At 37.4% G+C, this 14,767-nt stretch overlaps 1 protein-coding gene across 2 annotated transcripts in view; it reads right to left on the minus strand.

Annotated features, from left to right (window-relative positions):
- Positions 1-14,767, minus strand: part of trim9 (tripartite motif containing 9) — a 51,541-nt gene that overhangs the window by 34,340 nt on the left and 2,434 nt on the right. For both annotated transcript variants that reach the window (XM_028438155.1, XM_028438156.1), the window contains exon 2: positions 2,869-2,964. In XM_028438155.1, coding sequence (XP_028293956.1) covers positions 2,869-2,964 — 96 coding nt within the window. The remainder of the gene's footprint in view (positions 1-2,868; positions 2,965-14,767) is intronic.

A 14,767-nucleotide genomic window follows, 5' to 3' on the forward strand; every position in this document is an offset into this window, starting at 1 on the left:
CAAGCTAAGCACTGCAGTGAATTAATAAAGCATTATTAAATATGATTACTCACCTCTTTGGGACTAGAATTTTATTACGTAGTAGTTTCTGTGACAAACACAAACACTTATCAAGAGGTATCAATGCTCCACCTCCTTTCCTTCTTTAAAATCACTCCACGAGAGTTTTTTTCAAAATCCTCAAAAACGCAGTTTTTTTTTTTTTTTTTTTACCAAAAATTGTCCGACTGGAAACATTTCTTCATTACCTAGAATCCTCATATTAGTACCAAAGTTTTGATGCATGAATTGTTGCTGGCCTATGAATTCAGATTTACACCTACATAACATATCAGAATCCAAAAATAGATACTTTTTTAAGAAAAATGCCATTTTTTCGACAAAGATTATCAGATCGGAAAAATGTTCGCACTAATCTAAAGCCCTGAGTGAACGTCACCTTACAGCAAGGTATCAATGGTCCACCTCTTTTGCTTCTTTAAAATCAGTCCAACACAAAGTTTTTTTCAAAATCTTCAAAAATGATGTTTTTCTGCCAAAAATCGACCGACCGGTATGGACGGACGGACATGACAGACGGATGGACGACAAACTGATGACAATTCCCTTCGGCCGAGGGTAAAAACTGGGAGATAACGACAGATCATGTCCTCTTAAACACAATTATAACCCCCAATTTCCACTGGCTGAGGGTCCGCTGCGTTCCGTCTCCGCCATGCCACCGGAGCTGATAGGTTCTCACTTTAGTTTATGTGTTCATTTCCACTGGGCCTGGTGTGCTGCATATCTGCCCCGTCCCAGCACCGACAGTCCGGAGCCGTCCGGCAGAGATACGCAGGACTTCTATTTCTGTCGGAAGCTGGACGGTGCACGACGTAACAACTGAGCACAGAGCAAATACAGTGAAACAGGAAGTTAAGCGCTTACTAAACATTAAAACCTCCGGCTACTTTTCAAAATAAGACTCTTCAGATCATATTTCATCACATTATCTCTTCTCTGTTGGCTGTAGCTAAGAAATGTGAATAGGACGACAACAAAAGGTGAACTTTGTATTTTAATACCTTGAAACATGTAACAAACAAAAAAGCTGTGAACTAAATATAAATTATATATGTCTGAAAAGTGTTAATGCGTTTCCCTGTCACCCCCTTATCGTTATTTATTTATTTATTATATTAATGTATTTATGTTTTCTCTCAGTTCTCTCTCTTTTTATTTATTTTCTAATTATATATGTCATTCAATCTATTTCCCTGGCTCTATTAACCACATAAATGCCCGTCTTTATCTGTACTTGTTTGTGAACTTTATTATTATATTTGTCATTGTATGTCACTATTAAAAAAAATAAATAAATAAAAAAAAGTGCAACACTTTCTTTAACTGCGTTCTTGCACGATTATGTAAATATTGCGAGAACTCCTCGGTCTTATGACGTAAACCGGACTGCACTGTGGCGCACTCAAAACGCAACGGGTGGGGATTGCCGGACGGCGGACAGCGGAGCGGAGACGTATCCAGTGGAAACCCTGGGTAACGTCTCTATAAAAAAAAAATGTAAAAATCTCAGTTATGGCATTGAACATTACTGGATGAGTTAGAATTGAAATGTACTCTATGTGGTAGCCAAAGTGCTGTCATGTTTTTCATGCTTGCATATCATTAACACACCTGCTGCTGATTATGGTGAAATGAGCTGCTCATTACAATCAGGTGTTAGATGGCGCTCGATTGGCTTCAGATCTAATGATTGTGCATGTATGTAGTCATTCAAAGCTAAATCCAATATGGTAACGAGAAAAGGACAGCTGATGATATTATAACCTTCATTTAGATGAATTTGCGCTCACAAAGCACTTTGAATTGCTCCAAAATGACAGGAAAAACTGCACAACAACTTAGATCACACAGCGTTGATTTATTTAATGTCTTAATAAGACATGGCATCAGCTTTTTAAAGTCTGATTGTATTACTTTGATAATCCTTAGTTTCCACCAGTTCTTAGCTGATGGGAGTGACGCACGCCGTAAACTTCTACTGCTGCTGCTTTAAGGTTCAAACAGTGAGAGATCTGATCATCTTAACAAACCATTCTCAGGCTGTACATGAAAATGGGACCAATGACTGTTACTGTATGGAGGACCCATTAAAAGTGGAACTTACTGTATCAATATTTGCACAGACAATTCTTTTTAAATGTTCACACATTGTCAAAATGTGAAAATAAATAGTCCTTGTACAAGGAAAACCATGTGACAAAAAAAAGAGAACAATTTAAAGAGAGTTAATATTAACTTAGTAACACATAGGTTCTAATAATCCTGTAAAACATATTAAAGTGAGTGGAGGAGGCTAATCTTGAAAATGAAAGTGAATCAATATAAACATTCATGTGTTTGCATTATTTGGTCAAATTCTGGTATCTTGTAATTTTGTTACCCTCATAGCAAAAATACCAGTCAATTTTGTAATGTTTTTTTATGTACTGAAAAACGTTATTTAAGTTTTAATTGTTTAGAGATTTGTATTCTCAACTTTATTAAAGGAAATTATGCTTCTAAATGTTTGTTTGCCCCGTGGTATCGAGTTTTTTTTTTTCTTTTTCTGAGTATTGGTATCGAGCTTGAAATTCCAGTATCGTGACAACCCTAGCTGAAATGATTAAACAGAATACAGCTTACTGCTATAATAAAACGTGCACAGAAACACTGGAAATGACACAATGGGGGTGGGGGTGGGGTTAATCTTGGCTAAAAAGCCACATTTCAGATCAAAGACATCAAAGACTCCATTATTGTGAAATACTTGTAATGAAGACAAACCAGTTATTTCAAGTGTGTGTGTGTGTGTGTGTGGGAAAGTACCTGGATGTGCTGAACCATGTTCCTCAGCTGGACCAGGAACTCCTTGGCATCTGTGGCTCGATCTGACAGGCCGTTCAGAGCCTGAGACAGCTGGCCCTGTAAACACAACGGCTGTTAGTAATGGTGGAGTAGGGCTATCATATAGACGTATATTAGGGTGGTGTGTTATATGTGAGGCTGAAATCACAAACAGGTTTGGTTTGAACATGCTTTGGAATAGTCCCACTGCTCATTGTGTAGTTGCTGCTGAATGACTGAGTTTGTGCTGCTATGAAGCTCAACATAGAAGATTATTTTAACTGGCCAAACGAGAATATTTCAATAAAAGAGCAAATACTTCCATCATATTCACTCGTACAATACTCAACTTGCTTCATCTTAGTCACCAATCGCCCAAATACCAACCATTTACAAATGTCTGTCTTTTTTTTAAATTTTATTTCATTTTATTGAGTTTATTTAAGAGGTACAGAACAGAGTGCATTGTTACATTATTTAAAAATAGCAACCGATGCCATGTCCATAGGCCATCTAGCCAAAGGCTAACATTAAAGACCTGGTCCCCAACATAATACAGACAAAGGCAAACAGTGATACATATAGTTATATACATAAAACATGCTAAAATATAAATCATTTACAGACTTTTAAAATTAATTTAGTGTTTGCAGGCTTGGTTTAACTTTAACCAGCGCTTTCCTTTGCTGAGTTTTAGAGCTTTTAACTTATGGAACAAAATGTTAAGGGACCAGAAAGACATGTCAACTTTACACATACTTAAAAAATCTTTCTAAATCATATTTTTACCAAGCTTAATGTTTATATCATGTCTTTTTTAATGTATTTGTTGGTGCAATAAAAATGTGTCCTGATGTACCTTTTTATGTAATGTTTCTGTATATTTTTTAACTGCTTTTAATTTTTTCTGTTCTTATATGTACTAGAATCTTGGATTTTTTAAAAAAAATTTTTATGGACCCCGGGAAGATTAGCAACCACCACAGTGGAAGCTAATAAGGATCCAATGAACAAATAAACATTGTGCAAATCTTTTTATATTTGTTATTTTAATTAATAGTTTAGTTTTCAAGAATTTAATATACTAGTACAGTGCCTGTCGGAAGTATGTATTCATATAGTGGGAGGAACTAAAGTAGAGTTATCAATTATGGCCAAATGAGTATGTGTTTGATGTACAAAGAGGTGTACATACGTACTCTCTAGTGTTATAAAGGGGTTTATTTGAGGGTGCAAAGTAAAATAGTGTGTGATTTCCCTGGTTTAATTCAAAGGGACATGCGCATGATAAATGTGTTTGTTGTTTTTTTTTTAATAATGTTTATATTTTTGTAATTTGGTGTATTATTCTGTAATGTATGTTTTTTGGAGTCTTTTTGTTGGGTTTTTGTATAATTATAGTTTTTGTTGCCATGTGATTCTGGAGTTATTTTGTGTATTTTTGTATCTTTTTTAGTGTAGTTTTGTGCATTTCTGTTGTCATTTAGTGTATTTTTGCATAAATATTTAGTTTTGTGTATTTTGAGTCATTTTTATATTTTTGTTGTTGCTTGGTGAATTTTTCCGTAATATATGATTTTTGGAGCCTTTTTGCATATTTTTTGTACATTTCTGTTGCCGTTAAGTGTACTTTTTGTATAAATATTGTTTAAACGTTTTGAAATTACCAAATTACTCCAAAATAACGCATGCACACACTCCGTGTATTTGGAAGCCATTGACATGGTTTCAGGTCGAACAGATACCGCGTCGGGGAGATATTTGCTCCACAAACACACACAGACCTTTCTTGCTTTTATAGGTAGATAGATTAATAGATAAGATTATATACATTTTTAATATTTTTTTTAAATCAGTAATTATTTCTTAATCAATTACTAAACAACTTAGGCGACCTTAAGGCTGGAAAACACTGACTTAGAGTATAATGTCAAGTCAGCTTGGAAACAAAGCTGCTTGGGAAGTTGACATTTTAAAGTGTTGGAGGGAATGCGTCAACAGCCTCGTGCACAAAATGTGATTATCAGCTAAGACTGAGATGATTAATACACATGCACGAGCATTTAACCATTGCATTGTTATTATGGGATCATTGCCTTAGTGCACGTGGGGATGAGATGGACACATGTGAACGGAAGTGCCTTGGCTGCAGATGTGTGCGCTGACACAGAAATGGCTCCTGTTTGGATTGCAGGGAAAAGAGACAGGCTGATCATGTATGTGCAGAAAGGTTGTGTGAACAAGGAAGTGACACAGTGAAAGCAGGGCCTGACCCTGTGGGAACTTGATTTGGTTGAGTGAACAGTGGTCAAAGTCAGGGGGCAAATTGTCTTATGGGAGTAAAAAAGGGCACGGGGGTGTAATCCTCATAGGGACAGAAACATTGTGGAATGGAGAATGAAAACACACAACGCACTGATACAGTGGAATACGCAGTGAAAACAGGCCGACACCCTCCTCTATGGTAGTCGGGCTCCTGGAATGGGCAGTCAAGTGGGAGCCTGTTTGCAGGAGCCAAAAGCTGACCTTTGACCCCAACGTTTGGGAATCTGCAACAGCTGCAGCTAATGTGAGTCTAGAGGACGAAGGGGACGACTGAGCTGGAAACAGCTGAGCAAAGATCCAAACGTCAACTAACGAGACAGCAAAGACTCGTGTTTCAAGAAATCTGCAACAATGAGAAGACATTACGGTTCAAAGCAGAAGTAGGGCCCTATAAAATACGTTTTATTTTTTCCCCAAATTCTGTGTTTTCCACTTTAACTTTTTTTTAAAGAAATATTTATCATTTTTAAAGAAAATATTAGTTTTTAACTCCTGTGAGGAAACAAAATAAATTCTAAAAAATAAAAAATAATTAAACAAAAATATATGTCAAAAATAAAGTAAGACACAATTAAAAGGTAGATATAAGTTGTAGTGTCATGGATGATTCTGACCGCTCCTTTTTAATTGTTTATAAGTCATATAAAGATGTATGAGAACAGCATTAAAGTCACCTGATTTCTTCTCAGGGATCAATGGTTTATTGAATCTGATCAGGTTTATTAATTAAGTTTTGATCAACTTAGTTTAAATTAACCTAATTTAAATGATCCTATCTTCTGTAGCTCTGATGAGATGTTGTTAGAATGAAACGTTCTAATAACGTTGCTCCAACAAACTTTTATTTTGTAAACCGGAAGTTCCCATTGAAATGGTTGTACTTGAGGTAGCTTGCTGACTGTGAATGTGTACCTACGAGGCACGGACAAAAGGCTGAAATAAAAAGAACTAAATTACAACATGGCCTGAGTTATTCTTAGTTAACCAGGCACAACAGTTCGAACACTGAGCAGGGGAAGATGATTAAAGTTGATCACGTTTTCACGGAGCACCGCTGCGCTACACGAAAAACAGACGGAGCTTTACAGGCACAGCAAAGTTAAACGGGTACTGGTAGCTCTGTATTTAGGAGTCAGTGATGATTGTGGTGGTTTAAGTGGAGTTTAATGCATTCAGGACAGGAGGGGGGAGGGCGATGCACCTAATAAGCAGTGCCCGGAAACATTTCCCCATAAAAAAAAACGTTCTTTGCCCCACGGTGACGGCGTTTCATGCCGATTCTGTCCATTTCCGCATTTAACCGTTTTCACTGGTCAAATTCCGTGGATGCAGATTTTATAGGGCCCTAAAGAAGTTCATTTAATGGGGATATTTCTTTCTAATTATAGCTTAAACAAAAAAAAAAAAAAAAAATTCTATTAATGAAAAGTAAGACAAAACATAACATTTCTAAAATTAACATAAAGCAAATTAATTTGAGATGGGCAAAATTATCGGCCAATATTAGCCATGAAATCAGTTAACATCAGTTTTTCCGCCAATATTAAAAACTGATATGTGCTATCGTTTATAGTTAATATTTAAATTAAATATGGGACTTTTCTGATTACTAAATTTGAATAACAATTCAGATTGTGCACAGATGATGATTATTTGTGAAATACATCCAGTGGGCATCACATTAAAAGTTGGCAAAACCATTTTAAAAAAATATTTCCTGAATATATTGTGAGTGTGACTTAAAATTATATTTAAGGCAGGTTAATGTTGGAAATTGTAAAATTTGGTGTTTGACAATATCTGCATATTGGATATCGACAAAAAGCTAATATCGAACATCCCTAAAATTCATATTTCCAAAGAATTGATAAAAGTACGTGTGCACTCAGTGCACAGCACAGGGACAATCCTTCTGAGAACAATCAGCTCCACTCTGCTTGGGTCACTAAGCTGTCTCAATCACTTTTAAATCCTGTCAATCAATCTTGATCCATCCAAATCATTCCCTCCTCACACTCTAGAAACTTCACAACGGATCAGCTGATGTAGTCACACCTCAGCTCTTTCATCAGGTCCTATAGATTAGAGCTGCGTTATCTCTCTCAGATTCCTAATGTCTCTGCCTGGACTTCAGTAAGGACTAAAGAGAGTTTCAACTTGCTTCTGCCTCCGTCTGCCCTCATTCAGGGATGGAGCAGAAAAAATGAGAAGCACTTGATTGTGTGGAGGTAGTTTTCCGCAGCGTCTGTTTTGAGACCCTGTGAAGCTCCATCATAGAATCCAGGTCAAAACGTGCCATGAAAGCTGAGGCTGTTTTATTAGAGCATGGCTCACAGTTTACATTCTGAGCATGTGGTGGTGACCCCAGGGCAAAAAACCAGCGTGCACGTCAGAAACACGAGGGACGGATTTTAGAGCACAATGAGTAAAGACAAAACAGTGACAACAAAAAAACAACTAAATAAATAATCAAACATATACATTAATGTTGACGTGTCAAATCCAGACCAATAGCTATAATATTTTTTGTATTTAAAACAAGACAGTCATCAGGTCACACATCAATAGGCTCCTTGAACAAGTGTGCGAGCCAGTACTTCTGGTCAAAACTTCCAGTGATTCGGGATAGCGGGAAATTGCAAAGGTGAAAAACAACAGTATTCAGAAAGTTAAATCGGCAAAAATGAGTGTTTACAGTGTTCAAGTGAGTCGTGGCTTTCTGAGAGTGAGAACCTTAGCACTTCATTGCTGTGTGCCGTTGTGTACCGTGTCTTTACACTACAACAAAAGTTTTCTTTCATTCCCCGTTGAAGTTGCGGTACGAGCTGAGTGGATGCAGAAATATGCAGAGATTACTTCAACCCGACCAAAAACACCTGGGTCTATCGTCTATATTTTGAGAAGACTGGGAACGGCGTCCACGGATTGAGAGTCCAGGCCAAGAGCTACAATCTGACTTAGAGATGGAGACTGAAATGGCTTCAGATCATGAATACTGTGTGGTCCCTCAAACAGGAGCAAGGTTTAAAGAGCTACAACAATAGTTAATAGTTAATCGGTGCATTATTATCAAGCATAACTCACATATAGATTATCAACTATATCAATCCAAGGATTGGTAATAATGCCCTTTTCATTCTTCTCCAACATAAAGTTTGATCTGAATCATCTTTCTTTAGTATTAATGCAAATACTTTAGAATGGCACAAGATTTCCAATAGAACATAAGCATTATAATATAGTCAAGAGTGTAATAATAAGTCCAAAGTCAGGTTACGACAGATTGGAACGCAGCGTGTTGGTTGTTTGGGGATGAGTTTATGGATATCGTGGGGGGTGGTTTAGGATGTTTCTACTCTTTGGGAGCAGGAATAATCTCAGTAATTAATCCAAGAGGGACACGTGCAACACATGAATAATTTCCCAACAGCTTTAGGGCCACTCTGTTTCACTTGCTCTCTCAGCGGCCGACTGAACTATCCAATCTGTCACCGGAATGCACGGATGTCAGGGAAACGTCAGAGCCAATTTGGAATAAGGCCCCTGACTTCCAAGTGGGAAGAGCACGCAGGGGAAGGTATAATGTCACTGCTAAATTGTTAAAGCCATAGAATTCAACAAAATCACCTCCTTCTGAGCCAATTTAAAGGAAAGACACATTGCCACACATGTTGCTTTGCTTCTGCAACATCACCTCAATGTCTTGGTTATACTGCTGCTTTTGAGCCTCAGAGGTAAATTATTCCTCCATACTCTGCAAGAATCTCTTTAGTCTCTCTTAATCCTTGGTGCAACACAGTCATTAGGTTAGAATATTAATCAAGCATACGCTGACATTCAAGCCAAACTGCAATCAAAGAAAACAGTGGTAAACTCCTCTGTTTACCTACATTCTGAAGGTTTTTCCTGAGATTTATACAAGAATCTAACACACACTGTCTCTCGCAGCGATCGGAGAATCCAACATGAAAGGCTGTTGTTGTTTACAAGATACACTACAACCCTCTGAGAATCAGATGTGAAATATTAAGCAGACGACATGATGATATTTATTGTCTGGGGATACATTCTGTTGTTAAAAAATTAAGTCTGTGCATGACAGAGGAGCTCATAATCTGCCAGATTGTAATTATTTGTAATGTCTAGACAAGAAAGGTCTAAGAAATTAAAATAAAAGGGTTTTAGATGTTGCTACTTTTTCTTTATGTTAAAAGATGAAGGTTTTTGAGGGAGCAGACACTACAGGAACCATTGGAGCACAGATGATCTTGTTGCCTAAACCTAATTTTATAAAAACAACTTAAAATCGACAACTCTCTTAGAGCTTGTGCATAGCAACAGGAAAAAAATTCTAGAAACTTGATTGGGTTGATTACATTAAAATGGTATGAATTCAGTCGGTTCAGTTTTGCATTGCATTGCCATGCAGCGTTGCGTAACTATGCATCCATGCATTGACCATAATCCTCACAGCCTCATAATAAGAAAAACTTCAAGTTCATCACAACTGTTTTTTTTTCTTCAAGCTGTGACATCGGATGCAGTATTACCAGTGCCAGTACATAGGAGGCTTTACACCGATCAGATCGAATATATCGGATCGGCCGATATTTATCATTTTTTTGCAATTATTGTGATCGGCTACAAAGGTAAAAAGGAGAATCCTAAGAGATCAGGTACTACCAAAGGAATTCGGTCGGTACTTAAAAAAAATTGGTAGCCATCCTTATGTTGCGTTCACACCGGATGTGTCACGAAATGTTCCTGCAACCAGATTACATACAAAGTCAAAGGATAGAAGCAGCCCAGAGATGAAATCTTTCCTGTGCAGCCGTGAGGTTTGATCCGCGCATCAATAGCGTTGGCCGTACCAGCGAGCTCTTGATTATTCATCATATTCGCACATTCGAAAGAGTTGAAAATATTGAACTCCGTGACTGTTTTGAATGACGAAAGCCAATCAGAGTCTTTGTTACGATGACGTCAGGCCGTCAACACGGACACCGGTCTGTTCACCCATTCAACCATGGAGTGGAAGCTGGGAAAGATTTGGCGTGGAGGAGAATCAGCGAGGAGGTGGTAGCAGCTGGTAAAAGTTCTCTGTAGTTTTCATCTTTGAAAGTCGGCACTGAGCTAGGATAGCATTAGCTGCTAAACACACCGGCTTTTTTCGCAGATGGTTTATGTTTATGAGAGGAGAAAAAGGAGCACAGCTCCTTGCTTCAGCAGACAGTGAAACTCACCGAGTTGGATGTGTCGCTGGTGGGCGGGGCTTCGCTTCGCTTCAATTGGGTCACTGATAGTTTATTTTAAACACACTAATCGGTGATAAGGCCAAAAATCCTGATCGTGTACAGCCTAATGCATAGCAAACAGACCAATTCTCTGACACTCTTTTAACCAGGCTCTGAGAATAAGATGGAGAAACATACAAACTTCATACTGAAAAGATCCAAGGTCAACTGGAGGGGTTGAACACCATTGCGCTGAAAACTAACTTCCAGATCCAAGATTATTCATGATTTAGTAATTTAGCAGTACCTTAATCCATTGTGTGACATTTTTTTTTTTGTATCTCTGATCCTCACAGTGGGCGGAGGATGATTTCATCAGTGTCACTTCATGGTTTGTCACTTTACACTGGGGACAATGCTGATGCTGATGATTAATATGAAATGACAATTCCAAAAACTGGGTCAATACAGGCCTTCATCTACCTCTTTAATAAAAGCAGATTACATTGTTAGAGCAGTCAGATCTGACAGATTTTAATCTTTAATGCTGCGATAAATATTGATGACTTTATGGTAAAGAGTAAAAGTTTTTACTTCTTGTTTGGGGTACCAGTGAGAGTCGGCACCATTTAGCTTCAGAGAGTAGGTTTCCCATTGGGCTCTCTTGCCTACAGCATGCTCACAAATTCAGTTTCCAGAAGTTTTCCAAAATATGTCAAAAATTAATCAATTTCCACTAAGCAAAGAAAGAAAGGCTGGTCATAACATTTTCTAACCATGCTGTGCTTTTTTACATTTGGGGACTTGAGATGAATCAGTCATTTTAATTTCCCTGCTCTTTATCGGCTTCCTTTGTGATCTTTTACACAGATCATTTCTTTACAGCTCCAGGGGTAAACATCACTGTTTGTAATGGACCGGCATCAGCTCAAAGGGGGACAGAAACGCACCATCAAAAGCCCCTGTCCATTGGGGTCTTTTTAAAACATTATATGCATCAAAACTAGTACCGGTATATATTGGATTTATATGGAAATATATGTAATTTAGCTGTGTGTGTACCTCATATAAACTCTTTTTTATATTCTACCATTTTTACCAAATTGCGCACACAGTCTGAAATGCCTCATTACCCAGCATTCTCCTGCTTTCTTGACAGTTTCTTGTGTATTTTACATACATATATTATAATTCACTGAGTGGATATGCCTCAGGTGGAAGTGTTTGAGGCTCTGCTGCCCCTTTTATGCAGTTAAGACCACGTTGCAGCAGTGAGACTAAAAAGTTGTGTCCAACCCACCAGCGAATGTCAATTCGTATTGAAACAGTGACATCATACTGATTCCGAGGGGTTATACTGACTCCAAGGAGTTAAGCTTATGCATCCTCAATAGCATTTTCTTTGGGAAATGCAGTTCTTCTAGTTGTATTAAAGTTTTATTTATTTACTGCAGAACAATGCCGAAATCATGCAAGATTACGTAGCGCAAGATTCAACAAGACCGTCAGCTTTTGCACAGTATTGTTCTAAAACGTGCATGCGAAAGTATATTTTGTGTCATATTGCAATTTCCTCTTGATTTCGCCCGAAAAGATTATTAAAATGATAACAAAACAATTAATTAGTGATACTACCTTTCCCTTTCAGGAAGTTTTTCGATCACAGCATAATACCTCCCTCTCCATCCCTCCTTGTGTACCAAACTATTGTTTATATAAAACCTCAAGTTTCCTATTTGCAGAGTTTGTGAACAAAGTAAAATGAATTATCATTAAAGTAGTAGATAGTGACTCAAACAATGGAACTGTTTGTAGATTTAAGATTTAGAAATTGTCATGTTCTGTTTAGTTTTTGTTTGTGAAAGAAAATCTCAATGATACTTAGAAACTAGAGATGCTTGGAAATGTACTCAACGTACAACTACTTTGATCTTTGACTTGGTGTTGAGTTTATCTCCATCTACTCGTTTTTCTGCACACCCACTCATCTTTTTCTACTTAGCTCGCTCTCGTGGCCCAATTAATTGCCTTTTATTGCCACTGACATATAAAGAAATCACAGCGTGACCCCGATTGTCTATGGTGTGTTGTGTGTCCTCCTGTGACATCCGCGAAGTGCGCCTCATTATTCGCTTTGATGTCACGCACGGAATCGTGTGACAGCAGAAAATGTCATCTAGAACAGATCTGAAGGGATGGATGAGAGGCAAAGCAGTCCTCGTAGATGTTGATATCGTCATTAAGGTTATCCATTGGACACATTTAAAGGCAGGACATTGTGATGCTTCAGTCACATCAGAATGTATAGCTTTAGGTAGAAGAGAAGCTTGAGAAGCATCTGCGATGAATTCTCACGGGGTCTAGTATCTCAGAGACCTCTGCTGCTCGGCACCACAGCTCAGGGATTTGGTTGCTATGGCATCAGGTGGTTTGAAGTCTTTCCTCACGAGGACAGTGAAATGTAAGAGGAATACCGCCAGAGGGAGCACAGCTTTTCTCTAAAACAGTGGCAATGATGGCACAGACTGATACCAACATAGAAAAACACGTCTGAGATTCTACTGGATGAATAGAAAGCCTAAAACTTCTGAGTTCTACTGGGATAACACGGCGAGTTATAACTGAACATCACGTTTCTTCGACTTTATCAACTGGCATTAACATTAGACAGTGATGATGAAAAATGCATCAGCTAACCCACAAACATTCACAGATCAAACAATCTGAAGCTTTGATCTGTTCTAGTATGACAGAAAAATCGTTAAACTTGGTCGCACTTTTTTCCACGCAGGATATTTGTCTGAATACTAAGTGTTTACTGTTAAGTTTATCCAGAAATATGACCTTATTCACAGCAGTCGGTCGTCTTTGATCTCATTGTTTTGATTTTAATATTGGCCTATTTGGCTGTTTGGTTTTACCCTCATTAGGACACATTTCTATCAGACTTTTCATGAAGTGATGGTGCAGATGAAAGTAAAGCAATGGAAAAAGCAAATATCGGACTCATTTAGAAAGGTAACACAAAACAAACGGTTCTTGGCAACATGGTACAACTGGTGCTGGAGCTTCTCCCATTTTACTCTCAGCGTAGTTGACAGTGTCTATAACAACTTTATCCAAATGTTTTTTTTTTTTTATAAATAAAGGCTGACATTACGCTATCATTATTATGACATGACACCTGTGTCGTTGGTTACCCTAACCCAAAAAATGCCAACATAGCTCCAAAGGTGTCATAATTTAGCTCATAACACCTTATTCATGCTAATGACAGCGTAATGTCAGCCTTATGTATAACACTTCAAGCAAAGTGTTACTGTTTTTTGTGTGTATTTGGTTTAAATTATCAAATAAAAAAAAATTAAAAAAATGTATATTTGCTATCTTTAGCATTTAGCCACAAACTACATCAGTGGTTCTCAACCAGGGGTACGTGTACCCCTAGGGGTACTTAAACACATTGTAGGGGTTACTTGGAAACATTGATGAATCTATTTCCAATATGCTGAGTCATTTTTTAAGCCTATTTCAGACACTGTAACTGCTCATCCAACATCTTTTCCACCCGTTGACAATAAACGGCATTAATGAAATAAACAATATTGTGGCATTAATATCCTGCTAAATTGTTACTAACATGTTGTGCACATTACTAAAAAATTGAGGTGAATTTATTATCTGATACACAATAATTGTAATGCACAAAATTGATATTTAGTGTGTGTTAAACGTACAGGTTGACATTTTCAAGCTGTAGAAGATTTCAGAGGCCAACATGTTAACATGTAAATAAAACAAAAAAGGTTACTAAATTGGAGTGAAGAAGGGGTTCTCCTAATCTGAAGAGAGGCCTCGGGGGGTACATGAGACAGAAAAGGTTGGGAAACGCTGCACTACATCACTATGCTGCTGATTAAGCATTTAATGTTATTTGTTGAATTATTACATATTGCCTCAATAAAGTTTTTCATATCTATTCTTCAGGAAAGGCTCTTGATGGTCAAAATTATGAAATGGGATTAATACACATATTATTTGCAAGAAAATACATGCATGCATTTAATTAAAAGTTTGCACTACATTGTTTTGTCAAAGAAAAAAAAAAAGGCAGATGTGGGACCATCAAATAAAAAATCTTTACATTCAACCTTGTAATGCATTCCTTTTTCTTCTTAATAATAATAAGATTATTAGTGTTAAATGCAATGTATTATTGCATGAGTTAAAGACATTTCATTCTGACCTTTTAAACCATTGTGGAAACCAACCCAAAGCAGACCTAAAAGGCAGTGTCAATTGTGTAAATCGCAGAAATGTAG

Source organism: Gouania willdenowi, chromosome 22 (genome assembly GCF_900634775.1).
Source record: "Gouania willdenowi chromosome 22, fGouWil2.1, whole genome shotgun sequence".
Lineage (NCBI taxonomy): Eukaryota > Metazoa > Chordata > Actinopteri > Blenniiformes > Gobiesocidae > Gouania > Gouania willdenowi.